This window comes from Hemiscyllium ocellatum, chromosome 28 (assembly GCF_020745735.1).
Source record: "Hemiscyllium ocellatum isolate sHemOce1 chromosome 28, sHemOce1.pat.X.cur, whole genome shotgun sequence".
NCBI classification, from domain to species: domain Eukaryota; kingdom Metazoa; phylum Chordata; class Chondrichthyes; order Orectolobiformes; family Hemiscylliidae; genus Hemiscyllium; species Hemiscyllium ocellatum.
The window spans coordinates 46935669-46961696 of record NC_083428.1 but is presented as its reverse complement, the minus strand read 5'-3'; the positions used below and the strand labels follow the sequence as shown (position 1 = coordinate 46961696).

Genomic DNA, 26028 nt, shown 5'->3' with positions numbered 1-26028 from the left:
TAAAGGCTTGAAACAAGGGAATTGCAACATGTGGTGAAGGAATTAGAATTGCTGGGTCATTTTATTTCAAGTAAACAAACCAAGGAAACCTGGGCAGAACGAAAGAAATGCAGAAGTGATCAGGAGCGGCACAGTGGTAGTACTGCTTTCTCATAGCACCAGAGGACGCGAGTTCGATTCCTGCCTTGGTCAACCGTCTGGGTGCAGTTTGCACATTCTCCCAGTGTCCGCATGGGTTTCCTCTGGTCTCCTCCCACAATCCAAAATTGTGTAGGTCAGGTGAATTGGCCATGCTAAATTGCCCATAGTGTTAATCAGGGATAAATATAGGGTAGGGGAATGGGTCTGGAGGATCGGCGTGGACTTATTGAGCCAAATAGCCTGTTTCCATATTACAGGGAATCTAATATAAATTAGTCAATGATCATGAGTAACTCACTACAAAGATTGTTGTTTTGAAAACTCCAACCAAGACAAAGACAAATACAAATACAGGGGAATAAACAGCACAAATAGCTCTTAGTTCGTGTGTTCTTATGTTCAAATGTAATATATATCATTTCAACCTTTTGAAAAACCTCAAATGATGACTGACATCATCTGCTGCTGGGTAAAGATTTAGCTGTAGGTTCCGCAATTCTGCATTTGACATTTTTACTATAATTGCAAACAAACGGATGCCCCCTCATTACTTTAATAAATGCAGTGCCTCATGAATTGAAACTACTTCACTTTCTTACAAACTAATAAAAAGATCAAAAACAAATCAGCACTTCTGAACACATCATAAAATTCAATTCCAAGAATACAGAATAATATGAGAAGACAAAACCCAAATTTCATGTTCTTAACCATTGATTTTAAGGCCCTAGAACCAAGAAAGCTGATAACAAGGCATTATACCAAGTACTGCCATTGACTTTAGCTATTCACCAATCAATTGCTCCCTCTTTCAAGACAATGTACTCAAATCTCAAGGTCACAATCAGAGCTTTGAGTGGAGAGAAGGTGACACATGACTGCACCAGTACTTATGACAACAGTAAAGGCAATTTTAATACTCATATTATTTACATGGGCAGTTTGACAAACGTTTTAAAAGGAGCTGAGACAACTTTACCTTCATTTAGGGACACAAAATAACTTGTTTAACAATGAGCTGCTCACAGCCAACCTTTATGTTTGTGCAGCTGCATGCCTTATCTGAATATTTGGCATTTCAGTTCCACTACAAAAATTTATCATCTCAGTCACAAAGAAGTTCAACTTCATTTCAAAAAGTAACTTTTTGTTTCAGGTATTTTTTATTTTTAGAAGGTGCCACACCAAATGGCTTCTCCATTATTTCTGGGTCCATTTTAATCCAATTAGACACTTCTTTTTAGGTGACTGTACCAAAACAAAGTTAGAACTCACACAACACCAGGTTATAGTCCAACAGGTTTAATTGGAAGCACACTAGCTTTCGGAGCGACGCTCCTTCATCAGGTGATAGTGGAGGGCTCGATCGTAACACAGAATTTATAGCAAAAATTTACAGTGTGATGTAACAAATTATACATTGAAAAATTGATTGTCTGTTAAGCCTTTCATCTGTTAGAATACAGTGATAGTTTCACTTCTTTCATGTGTAAATCACAAAACCTTTTTTTAAAGTTGCATTCTCGGGTTAGCTGTTAACAATGGTGATAGCTAGACAATATGTTGAAGGTAAAAAGTGAGGTCTGCAGATGCTGGAGATCAGAGCTGAAAATGTGTTGCTGGTTAAAGCACAGCAGGTTAGGCAGCATCCAAGGAACAGGAAATTCGACGTTGCGGGCCAGAGCCCTTCATCAGGAATGAGGGATGAAGGGCTCTGGCCCAAAACATCGAATTTCCTGTTCCTTGGATGCTGCCTAACCTGCTGTGCTTTAACCAGCAACACATTTTCAGCTCAATATGTTGAAGGTGTTGGCCCCCTGTGTTCTCTGTCTATGCCATGATGTTTAGATTGATTCTAATCTAAAAAGTGAGATAACAGAGTTTTACATAAATTCATGCAGTTTTTGAGCTCAGAGTTCTCCATGAATGCATGCAGTTTTTGAGCAATGTACAATGTAACTCTGCAAGTACAATTCACCCCACAAAATATATGTGTGCAGGTGGGTCTTTGTCTGTCTGTCTGGGGTCGGGGGTTGAGTGTGAGAAAGTGTGTGTGTGTGTGTGTGTGTGTGTGTGTGTGTGTGTGTGAGAAAGAGTGTGTGTGTGTGTGTGTGAGAAAGAGTGTGTGTGTGTGTGTGTGAGAAAGTGTGTGTGTGTGTGTGTGTGTGTGTGTGAAAGTGTGTGTGTGTGTGTGTAAGTGTGTGTGTGTGTGTGTGTGTGTGTGTGTGTGTGTGAGAGAGAGTGTGAGTGTGAGTGGTGCAATGATGATCACTTGTAATGTGACATGAACCCAAGGTCCCGGTTGAGATCCTCCCTATAGGTACCGAACTTAACTATCAGCCTCTGCTCAGCCACTTTTCTCTGCTGCCTGTCCCGAAACAAAACTATCTTAGTGCATTTCCTTCCCGTTCTGCTCTGTCCCAGGCATAACTAAAACAATTGGAAGTAAACTGCTCCCGGATAACCGCACACGGTGCTCAAAACTCACCACAAGTTAACTTGCTTGTTTGACCTCTGCTTCCTTAATTGTTACAGTGGAAGGATTTGGGGGTTGGGGATTAGCAGCAAAAATGTAATACTAATTAAGCTTCCAATACATAACTCAACTGACCCTTTGTCAAGAGCAAGGGAAATTTTGGCTACCAGCAAAGTTAGAATGTTGAGGAGGACAGAAACTAGACGGCTCCTTTCAAATTCACAACTATTCCCTTCTAGGAGGACAGGGCAGCAGATACACTGGAACACCAAGCCCTGCTCATAATGCCAACTTAGAAATATATTGCTGTTCCTTCAGTATCACAGAGTTGAAATCCTGGAACTCCTTCCCTAATGGCATTGTGGATTTACCTACAGCAAACGACTGCAGCGGCCAAGGCGGCAGCTCAATGACACCTCCTCAAGGGGCAACTAGGGTTGGACAATAAATGCTGTCTCACCCAGAGTGGAAGATGGCAAGTAGTAGATCAAAACAGACTGCAATGTTGGTACAAGGACTGAGAGAGGGGTAAGAGGGACAGGTAATGAGCTGCAAAGGGGATGGAGAGAAGATCTCTGTAATAAAGCTGCAGGAGTTCAAGAGCTACAAAAAAAAAGGGGAAAATACATGGCTGCAATTTTGTTAAGATTTGCATTCATGTGTTATCAAACACAACCATTTAGATGTGAACCATCAGTCTTTTTAAAAAATATTTCTTCTTGGGATGTGACTGACTAGGTCAGCCTCTATTGCCCAAACATAATAGCCTTACAAAGAGTGGTGGTGAGCTGTCTTCTTGAATTGCTGCAGAAGAATATCCTTCTGAATCCCACTGACTTCAGTTTTGTTAGGGATCCTTGACTACAAGCAGGAGGCTGGAACAGGCAGCAAGACAGGCAGCATCAGGAGGTGGAGAAGTCAACACTTCAGATATAACCCTTCTTTAGGACTGGGGGTGGGGTTGGAGAGCTGCAGATAAAGGGGGTGGGGGAGGTTTTTGGGTGGGGAGAGGGGCAGAGTGGTGAGGTGGCGATAAGTGAACACAGATAGTTGGTGTGACCAGGTTGGTCGATAGGTGGAACAAATCCGGATGGTAGCTGGAAGAAAGAAGCAGGAAATAAAGAATTATCCTGAAGAAGCTTCCAGTCAGGGATCCTTGCTACCTCACTTGGTCAAATGCTGACATGATGTCAAGGGAAGGCATTCATACCTCATTCCTTGGGTTCAGCTATTTTATCCAGGCTTGGACCAAAGTTGCAATAAGGCCACTGCTGAGTGGCCCTAGCAGAGTGTCTGTGAACAGGTTTATATTGAATAAGTGCAACTTGACAGCACTGAGGCTTCCTCCATAACTTTGCTAATGATCGAGAATAGACTGATAGGGTCATTTTTGCCTGGGTTGAATACATCTTGCAGCTTGGAGACAGGACAATTATCCCAGTATTGCAGATACAGCCCTTCTCTTTTGCTGAGCTCTCCCATCATTGGGGATGGGATATTTGTGGAGCAGCCTCATCCTCTTCTGCAGAAAGGACGTTTATGGTGATGATTTTTTTTTAAGAAGTGTTTGACAGCTATTTTTAAAATAAAACCATTTATCGCTAATTTATTGCTGTTGTTCTGTACCTATTTAAATATTATGAGCAGGAAATTAATGCTTTCTTTGTGCAAGTCTGGCTTTAAGTTTAATGGCGCAGTGATGATTACTGCAGATATAGATGCAATATTCTCACTCTGCTTCTGTGAAATCCAAAACATACCATATATAAACAAAGGGAGAGATGGTATTATTGCTAAATGACTACCTAATGAAGGAGTAAGTAAGACTGACAAATAAACTCTGGAAGACCAAGAAGTAGCCTAGAAAATCAAAAAAGAATTTTCGAGAAACCTTAAAAGGAACATGAAATAAATAATTATTTTGAGTGCTGATATAGCCTGGTAAACAAATGGCTGATGAGATTTAAAGTAGAGGAGTATAGAATGACACATTTAGGTTTGAGAAGAGGAGAGACAATATGATTCAATGTTATGGTTCAATAATGGACACGTAGGCTCAGCACATATATAAACTATAAAAGGTGGAAGGTAAAGTTAAGATAGTTGTTAAAAAGGCATGTGAGATCCTTAACTTTATTAATAAACAAAGAGAAGTATAGCACAGGAATAGGCCCATTGGCCTTCCAAGCCTGAGTCGATCATCACGACTGCCTGATCTGCTGTGCTTTACAGCACCACTCTAATCTCAACTAAAAAAAACAAGCCTTCTGTTCTTATTCAGTCTGTATCCCTCTATTCCCTCCCTATTCATACACCAATCCAGATGCCTCTGAAATTCGCCAATGTACCTGCTTTCTGGGGTGGCTCAATGATTAGCACTGCTGCCTCACAGCACCAGGGTCCCAGGTTCAACTCCAGCCTCGGGTGACTGTCTGTGTGGAGTGTGCACATTCTCCCTGTGTCTGTGTGCATTTCCTCCGGGTGCTCCGGTTTCCTCCCACAGTCCAAAGATGCGTAGGTCACATGAACTGGCCATGCTAAATTGCCCATAGTGTTTGGTCAATTAGTCAGAGGGAAATGGGTTTGGGTGGGTTACTCTTCAGAGGGTCGGTGTGGACTGGCTATTCCATTTCAATCTCGGGCGACCGAATCAACACGGACATTTACTATAAACCGGCTGACTCCCACAGCTACCTAGACTACTCCTCCCACCCTGCCCCCTGTAAAAACGCCATCCCATATTCCCAATTCCTTCGTCTCCTCCACATCAGCTCCCAGGAGGACCAGTTCCAATACCGTACAGCCCAAATGGCCTCCTTCTTCAAGGACCGCAGTTTCCCCCCAGACGTGATCGACAATGCCCTCCACCGCATCTCCTCCACTTCCCGCTCCTCCGCCCTTGAGCCCCGCTCCTCCAACCGCCACCAGGACAGAACCCCACTGGTTCTCACCTACCACCCCACCAACCTCCGTATACAGCATATCATCTGCCGTCATTTCCGCCAACTCCAAACCGACCCCACCACCAAGGATATATTTCCCTCCCCTCCCATATAAGCGTTCCGAAAAGACCACTCCCTCCGTGACTCCCTCGTCAGGTCCACATCCTCCACCAACCCAACCTCCACTCCCGGCACCTTCCCCTGCAACCGCAAGAAATGCAAAACTTGCGCCCACACCACCTCCCTTACTTCTCTCCAAGGCCCCAAGGGATCCTTCCATATCCGCCACAAATTCATCTGTACCTCCACACACATCATCTATTGCATCCGCTGCACCCGATGTGGCCTCCTCTATATTGGGGAGACAGGCTGCCTACTTGCGGAATGTTTCAGAGAACACCTCTGGGACACCCGGATCAACCAACCCAACCACATCGTGGCTCAACACTTTAACTCTCCCTCCCACTCCACCGAGGACATGCAGTTCCTTGGACTCCTCCATCGCCACACCATAACAACATGACGGTTGGAGGAACAGCACCTCATCTTCTGCCTAGGAACCCTCCAATCACAAGGGATGAACTCAGATTTCTCCAGTTTCCTCATTTCCCCTCCCCGCACCTTGTCTCAGTCAAATCTCTCGAACTCAGCACCGCCTTCCTAACATGCAATCTTCTTCCTGACCTCTCCACCCCCACCCCACTCCGGCCTATTACCCTCACCTTGCCCTCCTTCCACCTATCGCATCTCCAACACCCCTCCCCCAAGTCCCTCCTCCCTACCTTTTATCTTAGCCTGCTGGACACACTTTCCTCATTCCTGAAGAAGGGCTTATGCCCGAAACGTCGAATCTCCTGTTCCTTGGATGCTGCCTGACCTGCTGCAGCAACACATTTTCAACAACATTGGAGGACTGCGTAACAAAAAAGCTCAGCTTTTAACCCAATAGATTAGTTTACACCTGTATTCCTAAGTTCAATTCTGGGCACTATGCCTCAGGAAGGATTTCTAGGTCTTAGAGAGGATGCCAAGGAGACTTAGTGAAATTGTACCTGAGACGAGGCAAGGACAGTCACTTGGAGAGAATAGAGAAGTTGGTTTATTCTCCTTACAGAGGTTAAGGAAGAGATAGACAGAGAAGTTTACAATCATGAATGATTGTGATTACCACAGCAAAAGCAGCTCACCTGACGGTAATAAGTCTCGTACACGGGATTTCCACTGGAGAGCTGAGGGAAAGAAGAACATCAATTAACATCTGTCATTTTACAAACCCGTCATTTAATTAAGACCAAAGCATTCAATCAAAAATCAAAACAACTTGAACTCTTTACCAAGATCACAGATCAAGTGCTGATGCTCAATTTGCAAACTATACAAATGAGACACTGATGCATAGATCATAGATATAACATTCTCAAACTAAGAAAGAATTGAAAGAGATTGAGAGTCTCAAAAGAGATCACGACTCACTTAATCCAACACTAAAAAAAATCAACAAATCCAACAGAACATTTAACTATATGACTAGCACTAAATGACACAAATCAGAGGGAATGCTGCTCCAAGCCTACAGAACTGTGATTAGAATCTTGATCCAATGTCAAAGGACCAGAGTTGAAAACATAATCAAACTTTCCAGCCCTAAATGGAGAAAACTGAGAAGTGATTTTCCTTCATACAAAGATACGGGACTGAGGTAGTAAAAGGCTAATTTTGGATGGATATCAGGAAGTTCATCAATGAGATCAATATAAGGAGTGGATTTTGCACTAGGGCAGTGCCAGCAAAAATCCTGAAATATTTAAGAAATAATGAGACTTTGTAGTTTTAGAAATTAAAATGAGCTGAATGATCTTTCATATTTAACATGAGACACAGACTAAGTGACAACTTTAATCAATTGTAGCAACCAAAGGAATACGTGTTCAAGCCAGACAGCAGGATATGAACATATTATCTAAACTTGAAATGCGGTATTACAGCCATGTTAAATCACTGGACAGGCTGTCATTGGACAGGCATTCATTCGGATTAGAGATTACACCAACATCTCAAATGTCTGCAAAGGTATGTAAAATGTCCCTCTGCTGTCCTGGCAAACATCATTAAAACAGATTAACAGACTTGATGGAAAATTAATGGACCTTAAATATTAACTCTATTTCTCTGTCCAAAGGCTGACAAACCTGCTGAGTAGTTTCAACATTTTGAGTTTTTTTATTTCAGGCCTCAATAATTCTCTGAATTCACGAAATTTGACATGTCCTCAGAATTTTCAGTACCCATCATTAAAATTCAGGCTCTTTCCCAGTTCATTAACAATGTCCAGAATAAAAGATTCCAACAGCAGACCTACTTCTTCTAGAAGCCAAAATGTATAAGCATAGGCACAGCATGACTGGAACACTGGTTGAACCATTTAGTTAACTTAACACTTTGGCACTTAGCATCAGAAAAGTTTCAGACTATTACACTCCTAGTCACTGCAACAGGTGGAAACATACTATACTGCAGTCATACTATTCATCTTAAATTTAAAAGTGGGCTTTACTGACGATAGGATTATCCAAAAACAGTGGAACATAGTAAATAATCAGTTATGCAACTGCCCGATTATATCAAACAAGGCTACCAAAGCCTTTCGTCCTTATGCACTACAGATAAGTAGTGCCTCAGAGAACATACAGAAAATTTGCACTCTAATGGACCAAGTCAGAACTGCTCAAAACATTTCAAGAAAGTAACCTGATCCTGAACTTTTCTAGTTGTTGTAAGCAAATGTAAAGTGGATGTTATTCCAGGGGTGATACAGTCGGCCCAACTACTTAGTTTTAAACAAAACAAAATTTATTTGCAAGATTACCGAAGGAAACACAAATAAGAGAGAACAGAATATAGAATAATTTAACCCATCTGAAAACTCAACAGAGTATCCCAACTTAATGGTGTTGTTCCAAATGCCTGCAACAGTCCCCATAAACACCTCCTTTGCAAAAAGGTAAAATCAGGCATAGGTTCTTACAGCAGAGACAGATGGCAGAGAGATTCAGCATGGAACACTTTCTTCCATGCAGCTGTTTCTTTGGATTCCCCAGCTTACTAACCAGCAGCTCGGAACAGCCTGACTGCTAAAACCAAAATCAAAACAAACCAGAGTAAACGCTGAGCTGGGAGAACTGGCCACTCCCCTTTCATTGTAGAAGTCTTTTACTTAAAACTTGAAAGATTTTTGCCTGAAGCAGTATCTGTTAACTATAATCAAATTGGCCCTAAAACTCAAAATCCAGACACAATGAAACCCATGCATTTACGAACCCCTCTGGAAATAAAACCAAAGACAAATAACCTTATTAAAGGAGCAGCATTATCATAACTCTGATTCCCATTCAATTGCCCACATCTCAAGCTCTTCTACTCTAAGAAGAAACTAACTTAAATACCCTTCATTTTACTATCAACCATGTGCTTATCCAAACGTCGCTAAATGTCCCTAATGTATCTGACTCTACTACCACTGCTGGCATTACATTCCATGCACCCACCACTCTTTTTGTAAAGAACCTAGCTCTGATATCTCCCCTACACCTTCCTCCAATCACCTTAAAATTATGCCCTCTTGTGACAGCATTTGCCTATCCACTCTATGCCTCTCATCATCTTGTAGTAAAAAGTGAGGTCTGCAGAAGCTGGAGATCAGAGCTGAAAATGTGTTGCTGGTTAAAGCTCAGCAGGTCAGGCAGCATCCAAGGAACAGGAAATTCGACGTTTCGGGTATAAGCCCTTCTTCAGGAATGAGGAAAGTGTGTCCAGCAGGCTAAGATAAAAGGTAGGGATGAGGGACTTGGGGGAGGGGCGATGGAGATGTGATAGGTGGAAGGAGGTCAAGGTGAGGGTGATAGGCCGGAGTGGGGTGGGGGTGGAGAGGTCAGGAAGAAAATTGCAGGTTAGGAGGGTGGTGCTGAGTTCGAGGGAATCGACTGAGACAAGGTGGGGGGATGGGAAATGAGGAAACTGGAGAAATCTGAGTTCATCACTTGTGGTTGGAAGGTTCCCAGGTGGAAGATGAGGCGCTCTTCCTCCAACCGTCGTGTTATGATGTTCTGGTAATGGAAGAGTCCAAGGACCTGCATGTCCTTGGTGGAGTGGGAGGGAGAGTTAAAGTGTTGAGCCACGGGGTGGTTGGGTTGGTTGGTCCGGGCGTCCCAGAGGTGTTCCCTGAAGCATTCCGCAAGTAGGCGGCCCGTCTCCCCAATATAGAGGAGGCCACATCGGGTGCAGCGGATGCAACAGATGATGTGTGTGGAGGTGCAGGTGAATTTGTGGCGGATATGGAAGGATCCCCCCCACCAACCCAACCTCCACTCCCAGCACCTTCCCCTGCAACCGCAGGAAATGCAAAACTTGCGCCCACCCCTCCTCCCTTACCTCTCTCCAAGGCAATCCCACGAGGAGGTTGAACAGTTCATCAACTTTACCAACACCTTCCATCCCAACCTCAAATTCACCTGGACTGTCTCAGACTCCTCCCTCCCCTTCCTAGACCTTTCCATTTCTATCTAGGGCGACCGAATCAACACAGACATCTACTATAAACTGAATGACTCCCACAGCTACCTGGACTACACCTCCTCCCACCCTGCCCCCTGTAAAAATGCCATCCCATATTCCTAATTCCTTCGTCGCCGCCGCATCTGCTCCCAGGAGGACCAGTTCCAATACCGTACAGCCCAGATGGCCTCCTTCTTCAAAGACCGCAGATTCCCCCCCAGACGCGATCGACGTTGCCCTCCACCGCATCTCCTCAACTTCCTGCTCCTCTGCCCTTGAGCCCTGCCCCTCCAACCGCCACCAGGACAGAACCCCACTGGTTCTCACCTACCACCCCACCAACCTCCGTATACAGCATATCATCCGCCGTCATTTCCGCCACCTCCAAACGGACCCCACCACCAGGGATATATTTCCCTCCCCTCTCATATCAGTGTTTCGCAAAGACCACTCCCTTCGTGACTCCCTCGTCAGGTCCACACCCCCCCACCAACCCAACCTCCACTCCCAGCACCTTCCCCTGCAACCGCAGGAAATGCAAAACTTGCGCCCACACCTCCTCCCTTACCTCTCTCCAAGGCAATCCCACGAGGAGGTTGAACAGTTCATCAACTTTACCAACACCTTCCATCCCGACCTCAAATTCACCTGGACTGTCTCAGACTCCTCCCTCCCCTTCCTAGACCTTTCCATTTCTATCTCGGTCTACGATCACTCTCTGTCATCTAATGGCCAGCCAATTCTGTATCCAGACAGCCAGATTTCCTTGTCTCCCATGGTTCCTTAGTTTTTGAATGAGCCTAAGGTGGGGAACCTTATCAAACACCTTGCTAAAATCCATATAGACCACATCCACTGCTCTAACTTTGATGTATTTTGTCACATCCTCAAATAATTCAATAAGGCTTGTGAGGCATGACCTGCCCCTCACAAAGCCATGCTGACTATCTCTAATCAGACTATGGTTTTCCAAATAATCATAAATCCTGTCTCTCAGAATCCTCTCCAATAACTTGCCCAACATCGATGTAAGACTGACCAGTCTATAATCCTCAGGGTTATCCCTATTCCCTTTCTTGAACAAGGGAATAACATTTATTGAAATAGAAGTAGATGACGTATTGAGATTTTAAGCCAGATAGAAATTAGGTTATATCCCACCAACTAAACTATGAATGCAAAAAGAAAATATGTATTCTTGCTCCAGTTTAACTGAAATCTGAATTTTATTTCTGAAATAGCAATCAAATAATAAAGTTCAACTCAGACTAAATTTTTACAGAGATTGGATCCAAACTCTATTATACTTTAAAATACAGGTGTGAAATACGTTGGTTCTGATAAAATGCGATAGTCCATTTGCGTGCAGTCTCGAGTTATAATAAACTTGTGCAATAGCCACGTCACTTTTTTTTAAATGGAACTTCAAAGCAATAATATCTACCTTAAAAAAATGTGAAATTATTGCACTGACAGAGTCCCTGGTTGAGCACTGAGCTAGAGATGGGTAATGTGTTTTGGAACTCCCTGCCTTTTGCTTAAAGTACAATGTTACCACAGGTCAATGGAGAATCAATGTGGAAGCAGAAGGGTAAGAAAGTTGCCCAAGCATCCCTTCCATTTGCAATTGTCAATCCACTTAAATCCTGTATAAAAGTTAAAATGTAAAATGACAATTATAAATTATTCTTGTTACAGGACTCTTTAATTTCACCGCTGTTGTCATCCAGCCACGGTTCTGATCAAGTCTATTGTCCTTATACCACCACCAGACACAAGTCCAACAGTAACTGAACAATCATGACACAGTTATCTAAACTAAACAACAACAAAACAAGCAAACAATAAAAATAAATCCATTATCCCACTTCCTCAAGATGCACTTAGATTGCACTACGTTCAGGACAGTAAGAACTTCAGCCTCTGCTGCAAACAATGGGAATCAGTTTGTTACGCACCTTGACTTGGTTTTCCTGCCTTATTAGAAGAAATAGACAATGCAAATACAATTTCGTCTTGAAAGAGAACTGTCCCCTACAAAAATATCATTTTGCAATGCTGTCTATTCTTGAATATGAATAGTCTACCCTCACTGCTGGGTGCTGACCCCACCTGCAGGCCACATATTAAATTTACTTTGTCTACAAACATTAGACATGATAGAGCTACTCTAACACATCTCCTGGGGATCAGCAAATGGGTCAGATGTATTCTTTCCTTCTCTGACCAGCACAGACAACAGCAAACAGCCAAAAGGAAGAGCAGCAGCTATGTTAATTAAGGTTTGCTCCTCTACTATACTTCCCAAAACAGTCCATCCACAATGGGAAAACCAACATCATTTTGGCAAACTACTATCAGTTAAGTAATTTATACCTCTTGCTGTCAGTAGTTTACATGTCCCAAAAATTAAACTCACACCGAGAAGGTCATTATGAGAATGTGCATAGGGTATAAGCAGGCAGGGAAAGAGTTAAGGTCTGAGTGTTGTGAAACAAGAGCTTCTGCTGAGCATGACTCAGATCAGATAAGAACTTACAGTTAACAATGGGATGCTGAAGGCAAGGGTAATGCGTTAACAAGGTAGACAAACAGTCATTATACAGCCATTTAACAAGACGAGGAAGCATTCAGTTTGTGAGGTCAGTTTAACAAGATGAAAAGTATTCACTATGTGAAGCGATTCATTGTATAACAGCAGGTGGCTTAATCTTTCCTATTGATGCTAAATGATTGTAAAGGTCACTCAATTAATATGCATGTTGCCTTAGCTGGATGCTCCTCCCTGTAAAATGACTATATAAGTTCATTGAGAAACTGCTGTTCCAGAGAAGACTGTGAAACTCATGTCTCTGTGCATATAGGCAATTGCTCTCTATCCCTCCACAGCCCAGAATAAAGATGAAGGAAGTAAAACTACACTGTGCCTCTGAGCGTTTTGCTTCGACTGAAGGGCGGGGAACAGGATGACAATTAGTAGTTGTTGTGAATAGCATAATCTTTCTACCAAGCTATTTCAAAAGAAGATATTTCTACAATAATTCAGGAGAAACACAATGTGTTTCATTTTTCACGGTCAAATGGGTCATAATGCAGCTGTGTATTACATGCAAGAATTTTCCATGAAAATTAACTTCACAAGTTAGACTGCAGTCTTCCTCTGGATGGCAAATATGCAAGATGATGCACTTTACACCATGGACTATCAAAGCATGGAGCTATTTCCTCACGAATTTAATTCACAGTAAAATGTTTTAAAAGCAAATTTATTTCATAACTTTCCAGAAAGAGTTTATAAATTATTCAGTCATTAGCACATTGCTGTTTTAGACAGCTTGCTAGGTGCAAATTGGTTGCAACATTTTGTTCAACAGCCATCAACAATCAACCATTTTGTTACATGCAGCCAATATGAGGGGTACTGTATAAATGTAGGTTTTCTTTTTTCAATGAGAGGTGCCTCCTAATGGGAAAATCAAATCAGTTGAGTGTTTGGAGTCTTCCTTCAAATGCTGCCTCATATCCTAGCCAGCTGTCCTTCAGGACAAAGACCTCAGTGATATTGATGTCACTGAGCAGAGTACTAACATCTGAAGTACTATAGACCACAAACAAAATTTAAAAAATAAAATAATTTCACAAGCAAGAAGCAGATTCTAATGAAGAAGCCAAATTAGATTTCATATTTCCAGAAATACCAATTGCAGCCTTAATGCTCACTCAAAACAGACAGAACTTTGATCTTACAAAGTGTTGATTAGATTCCCTACAGTATGGAAACAGGCCCTTCGGCCCAACAAGTCCACACCAACCCTCCGAACAATAACCCACCCAGACTCATTTCCCTAACTAATCACTATGGGCAATTTAGCATGGCCAATTCACCTGACCTGTACATCTTTGGATTGTGGGAGCACCCGGAGAAAATCCACACGACGCAGGGAGAAACTCCACACAGTCGCCAAGGGAGGAATCAAACTTGGGTCCTCGAGGCTGTGAGGCAGCAGTGCTAACCACTGAGCCACGGTGCTGTCCTGTTCTCCATGTCTCACACATGATTACAACTATCACCCAATGCTTCTCCCAATGTCACCTATTGCCAGTCACAAAGAAACCTGCAAATGCAGTCAAGGGATGATTTTCTCTCTCTCCTTAGCTGAGGTGAGGAATGTGACATACTAAAGATCAGCAAGGCAGCCTTTGTACGAAGCGCAGGAGATGGGGGAAGATACTAAACGAGTATTTGGCATCAGTGTTTACTGTGGAAAAGGACATGGAAGATACAGAATGTAGGGAAGTAGATGGTGACACCTTGAAAAATGTCCATATTACAGAAGAGGAAGTGTTGGATGTCCTGAAATGCATAAAGGTGGATAAATCCCCAGGACCTGATCAGATGTACCCTAGAACTCTGTGGGAAGCTAGGGGAACAATTGCTGGGCCTCTTGCTGAGTTATTTGTATACTCACAGGTGAGGTGCTGGAAGACTGGAGTTTAGCTAACGTGGTAGCACTATTAAGATAGGCGGTAAGGACAAGCCAGAGAACTACAGACTAGTAAGCCTGACGTCGGTGGTGGGCAAGTTGATGGAGGGAATCCTGACGGACAGGATTTACACGTATTTGGAAAGGCAAGGACTGATTAGGGATGGTCAACACGGCTTTGTGCGTGAGAAATCATGTCTCACAAACTTGATTGAATTTTTTGAAGAAGAGAATTGATGAGGGCAGAGCAGTGGATGTGATCTGTACAGACTTCAGTAAGGCATTGGACAAGGTTCCCCATGGGGTACTGGTTGGCAAGGTTAGATCTCATTGAATACAGGAAGAACTAGCCATTTGAATACAGAACTGGCTCGATGGTACAAGACAGAAGGTGGTGGTGGAGGGTTGTTGCTCAGACTAAAGATTAGATTAGATTAGATTAGATTATTTATAGTGTGGAAACAGGCCCTCCAGGCCAATAATCCACACCAACCCACCGAAGCGCAACCCACCCAGACCCATTCCCCTACATTTGCCCCTTCGCCTAACACTACGGGCAATTTAGCATGGCCAATTCACCTAACCTGCACATTTTTGGACTGTGGGAGGAAACCGGAACACCCAGAGGAAACCCACGCAGACACGGGGAGAATGTGCAAACTCCACACAGTCAGTTGCCTGAGGCGGGAAATGAACTAGGGTCTCTGACGCTGTGAGGCAGCAGTGCTAACCACTGTGCCACCCACTAAGATCTGCGCCAGTGGAGTTGCCACAAGGATCGGTGACCGGTCCACTATTTTTTGTCATTTATATAAATGATTTGGATGTGAAAATAGGAGGTACAGTTAGTAAGTTTGCAGAGACATCAAAATTGGAAGTGTGATGGACAGCAAAGAAGACCACCTCAGATTACAACAGGATCTTGATCAGATGGTCAATGTGCTGAAGAGTACACGGCATAGTTTTAAGGTGAGAGGAGAAAGATATAAAAGGGACCTAAGGGGCAACTTTTTCATGCAGAATGTGATGCATGTATGGAATGAGCTGCCAGAGGAAATTATGGAGGCTGGTGCAATTGCAACATTTGAAAGACATCTGGATGGGTATATGTGAGTGGCACGGTGGGCGGCATGGTGGCACATTGGCTAGCACTGCTGTCTCTCAGCGCCAGAGACCCGGGTTCAATTCCCACCTCAGGCGACTGACTGTATGGAGTTTGCACATTCTCCCTGGGTCTGCGTGCGTTTCCTCCGGGTGGTCTGGTTTCCTCCCACAGTCCAAAAATGTGCAGATTAGGTGAATTGGCCATGCTAAATTGTACGTAGTGTTAGGTGCAGGGGCAAATGTAGGGAATGGGTCTGGGTGGGTGCGCTTCGGCAGGTCAGTGTGGACTTGTTGGCCCTAAGGGCCTGTTTCCACATTGTAAGTAATCTAATCTAATCGGAAGGGTTTAGAGGGATATGGGCAAAGTGCTGGCAAATGGGACTAGATTAGGTTGGAATATCCGGTCAGCATGGATGGGTGGACCAATGAAAATGTATATAAGGTATGAGCAGGTAGGGAAAGAGTTAAGTTTTGTGTTGTGAGAGACAAAAGGCTCAGCTTTCATGACTCAGATCAGATAAGAACTTGCAGTAAACAATGAGGCGCTGGAGGCAAGGATATTGGTTTAACAAGGTGAAAAAGCATTCATTATGTAAAGTAAGTTAACAAGGTGAAAAACATTCATTATGTGACGCCAGTTAACAAGGTTAAGAATATTCATTGTGTAACAGCAGATGACTCAATCTTCACTATTGACATTCGCTGATTATTATGATCACCCAATAAATACACCTTACTTGGATGCTCCTCCCTGTAAAGTGACTGTATAATTCATTCAGAAACTGCTATTCGAGAGAAGACTGAGAATTCATGTGTCTGTGCACATGGGTGATCGTTCTCTCTCACACCAGGGCCTGGAATAAAGATAAAGGAGGTAAAACTACTGCGACTCTGAGTGTTTTGCTTCAACTGAGGGAGGAATGGGACGACACCCAAAGAGTCTGTTTCTGTGCTGTACATCTCTATGACTCTATACTGGAACTTCAAAGGTGTCCATGCTGAACCATTAGGAACACAGGCCCAGAGTTGGCTTTTCAGCCCTTAACTTTCGTCAGTTAATTATATCACAGTTGATTAGTATCTCAGCTCCGTATAGTCCAGCCTAATAATGGTCATCAATCTTGGGCAGAGGTGTCTCGTCTATGGTAATGTCACAATCCAGAAGTCCTAGGCTATTAAGAATATTGATTGACAAAGACTACAGAAATCTTAGTTCAATAAATATTAAAGGGAATATAGACAAAGGAAGTCAAAGCGGTATCCAGTTGGCCTCCTTCTGTATTCAGCTAATCTACCTCAACACAACTGCACTGAATCTTTCAGGTGAAATGTTGAGATTGAGGGGGAACATGATTGAGGTTTACAAAATCATGATGGTATAGACAGGGTGGATAGAGACCAGCTTTTTCCCAGTGTGAAGGATTCAATAATAAGGAGATCACGCTTTCAAGGTGAGAGATGGAAAGTTTAAGGGGGATACACGTGACAAGTATTTCACACAGAGGGTGGTGGGGTTTGGAACGCGTTGCCAGCAGAAGTGGTAGAGGCAGGCACGGTGGATTCATTTGAGATATGTCTGGATAAATACATGAGTAGGTGGGGAGTAGAGGGATACAGGTGCTTAGGAATTAACCGACAGGTTTAGACAGTACGTTTGGATCGTTTCAGACTTGAAGGGCCTGTGCCTTGGCTGTAAATTTTCTTTGTTCTTTGTTAAATATGGACCTGCTTGAGTGCAAATAAAATACAAAGAATTACATTTGAGGAAGAACGGTGGAGTTTTCCAGTGTCCTGACTAAATTGTATCCTTCAACCAACAGCATGAAACAGTGTGTCTGGAATTTTATTTCGTTGCTGTTTATGGGTCTTTGCTGGCTCACTATCAGATGAATCCATTACAATATTGATGGCATCCTAAAAATATTTACTGGCTATTAATCAATTTGAAATCTCAAGTCTCTGACAAGGGCTATATAAATGCAAGGTAATTTCTTTTTACATTTTCAGAATAACGTCAGTTGAACATAACTTCATTCATAAAGTTCAATATGATCAGCAAACACAATTTTAAAGCTAGTTGCCAGAAAACAGGGGTCAAGTTTAGAGTGGTGCAGGAAAACACAGCAGGTCAGGTAGCATCCAAGGAGCAGGAAAATCAATGTTTTGGGCAGGAGCCCTTCATCAGGAATGAGGCTAGAAGCCTCAGGGGTGGTGAGATAAATGAGAAGGGGTGGGGCCGGGGAGAAGGTAGCTAAGAGCACAATAGGTGCTTGGTGGTAAGGCTAAAGGTGATAGGTCGGAGAGGAGGGTGGAGCGGATATGTGGGAAGGAAGATTGACCAGTTGGGACAGGTCATGAGGTTGGTGCTGAGCTGGAAGTGTGGACCTGGGGTATGGTGGGGGGAGGGGAAATGAGGAAACTGGTGAAGTCCACATTGCTGCCCTGGGGTTGAAGGGTTCCGAGGCAGAAGATGAGGTGTTCTTCCTCCAGGCGTCAGGTGGTGAGGGAGTGGTGGAGGAGCTGGTCCACGATCTGAACATCCTCAGCAGAGTGGAAGAGGGAATTGAAATATTCGGCCATGGGACAGTGGAGTTGATTGGTGTGGGTGTCCAGGAGATGTTGCCTGAAATACTCTGCAAGAAGGCATCCAGTCTCCCTAATGTAGAGGAGACCGCATCGGGAGCAAACGATACAATAAATGACATTCGTGGAAATGCAGGTGAAACTCTGATGGATGTGGAAGACTCCTTTGGGGCCTTGGATGGAGGTGAAGTGGGAGATGTGGGTGCAGGTTTTGCAATTCCTGCGGTGGCGGGGAAAGGTGCCTGGAGGGGAGGGTGGGTTGTTGGGGGTGTGGACCTGACCAGGTAGTCACGGAAGGAATGTCTTTGCGGAAAGCGGATAGGGGTGGGGAGGGAAATATATCCCTGGTGGTGGGGTCCGTTTTTAGGTGGCGAAAATGTCAGCCGATGATGCGGTTTATACAGAGGTTGGTGGGGTGAAAGGTGAGGGCCAGGAGGGTTCTGTCTTGTTGTGGTTGGAGGGGTGGGGTTTGAAGCCAGAGGGGCGGGACGTGGTTGAGGTGCATTGGAGGGCATCTTCAACCATGTGGGAGGAGAAATTAGTCTTTAAAGAAGGCAACCATCTGGTGTGTTCTGTGGTGGAACTGATCCTCCTGGGAGCAGATGAGGTGGAGGAATTGGGAATACAGAATAGCATTTTTGCAGAAGGTAGGGTGGGAGGAGGTGTAATCCAGGTATCTATGGGAGTCAATGGGTTTGTAAAAAAATGGCGGCGTTGAGCCGGTCATCATTGATGGAGATGGAGAGGTCCAGAAAGGGAACGGATGTGTCAGAGATGGTCCGTGTGAATTTAAGGTCGGGGTAGAAAGTGTTGGTGAAATTGATGAACTGCTCAACCTCCTTGTGGGAGCACGAGGTGGTGCCAATGTAGCGGAGGAAAAGGTGGGGCGTGGTGCTGGTGTAACTATGGAAGATGGGCTGTTCTATGTAGCCAACAAAAGAGACATGCACAGCTGGGGCCCATGCAGGTGCGCATGGCTACCCATTTCGTCTAGTGGGAGGATTCGAAAGAGAAATTGTTGAGGGTGAGAACCAGTTCAGCCAGATGAATGAGGATGGAAGGTACTGCTAGGGATGTTAGGAGAGGAAGAAATGGAGGGCTTGGAGGCCCTAGTCATGGCAGATGGAGGTGTAGAAGGAATGAATGTCCATGGTGAAGATGAGGCATTGTGGGTCAGGGAAACGGAAGTCTTGGTGGAGGTGGAGGGTGTGGGTGGTGTCCCAAACATATGTGGGGAGTTCGTGGACTAGGGAGGATAAGACAGTATCAAGGTAGGTGGAGATGAGTTCAGTGGGGCAGGAACAGGCTGAAACAATGGGTCAGCCAGGGTAGTTAAACTTGTGGATCTTGGGTAGGAGGTAAATTCGGGCAGTGTGGGGTTCCTGAACTATGAGGTTGGAAGTTGTGAGTGGGAGATCACTTGAGGTGATGAGGTTGTGTATGATCTGGGAGATGATGATTTGGTGATGGGGGAATGAGGTCATGGTCTGGGCTGGTGGCTTACTCACATATTCTCATTCCTATGCAATATTTATAGCTTGCAAGCCCAATAATCTCAATAAAACAGATTAGACACAAAATTATCGTGACTACTCCTACTAATTCAAAGTAGATTTAGGCATTAAAACAAAAAATATTCAATATGTTGAATTATTATGTAAATAACATGTGGAAATCCAATGTCAGAAATGGAGTTTAAAACCCAAGGAATTTTGAATTTAATTTGATAAGTTGGCCTTCATAGTGACAGGATTCAAATACAAGACCAGGAATGTCTAACTGTAATTGTACATTCCTAAGAAGGGCTTATGCCCGAGACGTCGATTCTCCTGTTCCTTTGATGCTGCCTGACCTGCTGCGCTTTGCACTTTTCCAGTAACACATTTTTAAGCTGTAATTGTACAGGACCTTGATGAGACCACACCTGGATTTTATGTGCAGTTTTGTTCTCCTTATTTGAGGAAAGATGGTCTGGCTATGGAGGAAATGCAACTACGACTACCCAGACTGATTCCTGGGATGGCAAAATTGATGTATGAAGACAGATTGGACTGGTTGAGACCATATATTTATTGTTATTGAGATGAATGAGAGGGGATCTCACGGAAACCTACAAAATTCTAAAAGGACTAACCAAAGACAAGACAAGGTAAACGTAGGAAGGATGTTCATGATGATCAGGAAGACCAGAAGCAGCAGTCATAACTTAAGAATCAGTGGTTGTCGACTTAGGATTGAATGGAGGAGAAATTCTTCACCCAGAGTGCACTGAGTCTGTGGAATTCTCTGCCACAGAAAGTATCGAGGTGAAAATATTGAATGCTTTCAAGGAGATAGATATGATTCTTAAGGCCAGTAGGATCAAAGAGTACTGAGTTGGATGATGATATTGAACGATGGAGCATGCATGAAGGGTTGAATGGCCTACTTCTGCCCTATTTTCTATGTTTCTAGACAATGTGGCACACCAAACTATTTTAAAATAATTCTACGTGAAACTTCTAAAGTTCAGCAATTAGGAGTACCTAACGAGGCCACTTTAAGATCAGCAAAGCCGTCTATGTGTGGAACCATAAGAGATAGGGGAGATACTAAAAGAGTACTTAGCATCAGTGTTTACTGTCAAGGAGGAAATGGAAGGTAAAGAATGTTGGGAAATAAATAACAACATCTTGAAACATGTCTAAATTACAGAGGTGGTGGTGCTGGATGACTTAAAATTCATAAAAGGTGGATAAATCCCTGGGACCTAATCAGGTGTACCCTAGAACTGTGTGGGAAGCTAGGGAAGTGATTGTTGGGCTTCTTGTTATAGAGTCAGAGAGATGTACAGCATGGATTCAGACCCTTTGGTCCAACCTGTCCATGCCAACCAGATATCCCAACCCAATCTAGTCCACCTGCCAGCACCCAGCCCATATCCCTCCAAACCCTTCCTATTCATATACCCATTCAAATGCCTCTTAAATGTTGCAATTGTACCAGCCTCCACCACATCCTCTGGCAGCTCATTCCATACATGCACCACCCTCTACATGAAAAAGTTGCTCCTTAGGTCTCTTTTATATCTTTCCCCTCTCACCTTAAACCTATGCCCTCTAGTTCTGGACTCCCTGATCCCAGGGAAAAGACTTTGTCTATTTATCCTATCCATGCCCCTCATAATTTTGTAATCCTCCATAAGGTCATCCCTCAGCCTCCGACACTCCAGGGAAAACAGCCCCAGCCTGTTCAGCCTCTCCCCATAGCTCAAATCCCCCTGGCAACATCCTTGTAAATCTTTTCAGAACCCTTTCAAGTTTCACAACATCTTTTGTATCATCGATAGCCATACGTGAGGCGCCAGAAGACTGGAGTTTGGCTAATATGTTGCCACTATTTAGGGAAAGCGGTAAGGAAAAGCCAGGGCAGTATAGACTGGTGGGCCTGACATCAGTGGTGGGAAAGAACTCGGAGGGAATCCTGAGGGACATGTATTTGGAAAGGCAAGGACTGATTAAGGACAGTCAACATTGCTCTATGCGTGAGAAATCATACCTCACAAACTTGATTGAGCTTTTTGAAGAAGTAACGAAGAGGATTGATGATGGCAGAGCAGTGGATGCAATCTATATTGACTTCAGGAAGACATTCAACAAGGTTGTTGATAGACCTTGTTGATAGCGAGAACACGTGTACCAATTAATAGGTCTGAACAGATTAACAGTAAGAAAGTGGATATGTTGGAAATTCTGGGAAGCATCAAGATACGTTAGTACCTAGGGCCAGACTAGTATATCCAAGGTTACTATGGGAAGCGAGGAATGAGATTGCTGCGCTGCGCCTCTGGCAGCGATATTTGCATTCTCACTCTCCACGGGAGTAGTACCGGCTAATTGGAGAGAGGCGAATGTTGCTCCTCTGTTTAAGAAAGGGAATAGGAACATTTCTAGGAATCACAGATCAGTCAGTCTTCCATCTATGCTAAGCAAGGTACTGGAAAGAATTCTGAGAGATAGGATTTATGACTATTTGGAAAAACATAGTTTGATTAAAGATAGTCAGCATGGCTTTGTGAGGAGCAGGTCATGCAAGTCAGGCTTTTGATAAGGTTCCCCATGGTAGGCTCGTTCAGAAAGTTAGGAGGTATGGGATACAGGGAAATTTGGCTGTCTTGTTACAGAATTGGCTGGCCAAAAGAACATAACTAGTGGTGGTGGATGAAAAGTATTCCACCTGGAGGTCAGTGACCAGTGATGTCCCACAGTGATCTGTTCTTGAGCCTCTGCTCTTTGTAGTTTGTATTAATGTAGATTGTGTGGAGGACTGTTGCAGACTCCAACATGACATTGACAGGATGCAGAACTGGGTTGAGAAGTGGCAGATGGAGTTCAACCTGGATAAATGTGAAGTGATTCATTTTGGAAGGTTGAATTTGAGTGCTGAATGCAGGGTTAAAGACAGGATTCTTGGCAGGGTGGAGGAACAGCAGGATCTTGGAGTCCACGTATATAGATCCCTCAAAGACACCATCCAAGCTGATAGGCTGTTAAGAAGGTGTATGGTGTTTTGGCTTTCATTAACAGTGGGATTGAGTTTAAGAGCTGCGAGGTTTTGCTGCAGCTCCATATGAACCTTGGTTAGACCACACTTAGAATATTAGAGCACTTCTGGTCACCTCATTACAGGAAGGATGTAGATACTATAGAGAGGGTGCAGAGGAGATTTACCAGGATGTTTTCTAGATTGGAGGGCTTGTTTTATGAAGAGGGGTTGAGTAAGTTAGGGTTTTAGATACTGGTGAGAAGGAGGAACGGTAACTCGATAGAGGTGTACAAGGTAACCAGAGGCACAGACAGAGTAGATAGCAAGAGACTTTTCCTCAGCAAAAATGGCTGTCACAAGGGGTCCCAATTTTAAGGTGATTGGAGGAAGTTATAGGGGAGATGTCAAATGTAGGTTCTTTATGCAGAGTGGTGGATGCATGGCATGCACTATCAGCGGTAGTAGTAGAGTCAGACACACCAGGGACATTGAAGTGACTGCTGGACAAGCGCAGGGACGGCAGCAAATTGAGGGGTGAGTGGGTTAGGTTGATCTTAGATTAACCAATGTTGTGCTTGGCACAACATCGTGGGCAGAAGGGCCTGTACAGTGCTGTACTGTTCTATGTTCTATGTTTTGAGGTTAGACCACATGGAATACAGGGAGAAGTAGCCATTTGGATACAAAACTGGCTCAAAGGTAGAAGACAGGTGGTGGTGGAGAATTGTTTTTCAGGCTGGAGGCTTGTGAGCAGTGATGTGCCACAAAGATTGATGCTGGGTCCACTGCTTTTCATCGTTTATATAAATGATTTGCATGTGAACATAGGAGGTTAGTAAGTTTGCAGATGACACCAAAATAGTGGACAGTGAAGAAGGTTACCTCAGATTACAATGGGATCTTGATCAGAAGGGTAAATGGGCCGAGGAGTGGCAGATGAGTTTAATTGAGATAAATGGGAGGCGCTGCTTTTTGCAAAGGTCCTGGGGAGCGTTGCTGAACAAAGACACCTTGGAGTGCAGGTTCATAGCTCCTTGAAAGTGGTCACAGGTAGATAGGATAGCAAACAATGGTATGCTATCCTTTTTTGGCCAGATCACCGAGTACAGGAGTTGGGAGTCATGTTGTGCTGTACAGGACATTTGTCAGGCCACTTTTGGAATATTGTGTGCAATTCTGGTCTCCCTGCTATTGGAAGGACATTTGTGATATTTGAAAGGCTTCAGAAAAGATTTACAAGGATGTTGCCAGGGTTGGAGGCGTTGAGCTATAGGGAGAAGCTAAATAGGCTGAGACTATTTTCCTTAGAGTGTTAGAGGCTGAAAGATGACCTTTTATAAAATCAAGAGGGGCATAGATATGTTAAATAGACAACGACTTTTCCCCGGGGTGGCAGAATCCAAAACTAGAAGGCACAGATTTATGGTGAGAGGGGAAAGATTTAAAGGGGCCTAAGCAACAACTATTTCATGCAGAGGGTGTTGCATGTATGGAAGAAGCTGCCAGAGCAAGTACTGGAGGCAGGTACATTTACAAAATTTAAAAGGCATCTGGGTGGCTATACGAATAGGAAGGGTTTAGGAGGTATATGGGTCAAATGCTGGCATATGGGACAAGATTATTTTAGGATATCTGGACATGTTTCAGCTTGTCCTGGGGCTACTAGACCTCCCCTTTCTGGGTGAGTACGAGAAGAGGTTATTTAACACTCTCTCACACGGTGCAAGGAAGAACATTGTCATGAACTGGATGCCAGAAAAACTTCCAGATGTTGTGCAGTGACGCAGACTTGTGATGGAGCAAGTCCCCAAGATTATTTGACAGGTATGGTGCACCAGGGAACTGAGCAATTTTATAAGGCATGGCAGCCATTTTTAAATTGCATAGACATGGACCCATCAGCAGTACTGGTTAGGGCTTTTCTATAATCGTGAGGGCCGTATATGGTGGTCAGGGGGCCCCTGAGGGAGGAGGCCAAGTAAATACGGGTATAGTAACTGGCTCCCGTGATCGGGAGCTTTGGAGGAGGTGTGTTAAGTGGAATACAGTAATGCAATGCAGTGTAATGTAATTTAATTTAGTACTATTTCACTTAATTTGAGTTTACTTTAACTCGGGTTAAGTTAAATAAATATGAAACTATTGGATCTTGAAGAGTCGCGTAGTTTATTGTTAACACTGCTGTAATATAATGTGATATTATTTCTACCTTACTTTATTTTTATACTTACAACGTTTTTGTAAAAGAGCAAAAATTTTTCTATATGTATATTTTAAAAAATAGTCCAGTCTCTGGCTTGACAACAGGGCAGCACAGTGGCTCAGTGGTTACCACTGATGCCTCATAGCACCAGAGACCCAGGTTCAATTCCAGCCTCAGGCAACTGTCTGTATGGAGTTTGCACATTCTCTTTGTGTCTGTGTGGACCATGCCAAATTGTCTACAGTGTTCAGGTTTGTGTAGGTTAGGTGCATTAGCCAGGGGAAATGTTGAGTAATAGGGTGGGGGAATGGTGCTGGGTGTTACTCTTCAGAGGGTCGGTGTGGACTTGTTGGGCCAAATGGCCTATTTTCACACTATAGGGATTCTATGGTGAGCATGGACGAGTTGGACCGATGGGTCTGTTTCCATGTTGGACATCTCTATGACTCTGTGTAGGCTAACATGGAGAATATCTCAAAGCCATGAGAAACAGTGACTTGCATAATCAGATGACCTGTTTTTAGTGAGATTGATAGAAAGAAGACCAGGTCACCAGAGGAAAAAAAACTCCTTGTTCTAATTTGAATTGCACCATCTATTCAGTTCAACATTAATAAAAGACACCTTCACTAACACAGTTCATCCTAACACCACATCAGAATTAGCGACTTTGGGGAGGTTTGTAGCTCAGGTTGAGGTGCTGGGTGTAGGTTTGCTCGCTGAGCTGCAAGGTTCATTTCCAGACATTTCATCACAACACTAGGTAACATCTTCAGTGGGCCTCCGGGCAAAGAGGTTATCTAGCAGGGTGACAAAATGTCTGGAAATGAACCTTTCAGCTCAGCGAGCAAACCTGTATCCAGAACCACATCAAAATATGGACCAACATTATGAACTCAAGCATTGGACAGAATTTAGCTCACATATCTTACTCAAATGAAATGGACTGTTACCAAATCAAACAAGCTAAGAGACCTGAAAAGCATACCCTGACAAAGGAAGAGAACCCAACACTTGAGA

At 43.7% G+C, this 26028-nt stretch overlaps 1 protein-coding gene across 6 annotated transcripts in view; it reads right to left on the bottom strand.

Moving 5' to 3' along the window:
* Positions 1-26028, bottom strand: part of eps15l1a (epidermal growth factor receptor pathway substrate 15-like 1a) — a 366481-nt gene that overhangs the window by 280720 nt on the left and 59733 nt on the right. For all 6 annotated transcript variants that reach the window (XM_060846401.1, XM_060846406.1, XM_060846402.1 and 3 more), the window contains exon 2: positions 6747-6788. In XM_060846401.1, the coding sequence (XP_060702384.1) occupies positions 6747-6788 (42 nt within the window). The remainder of the gene's footprint in view (positions 1-6746; positions 6789-26028) is intronic.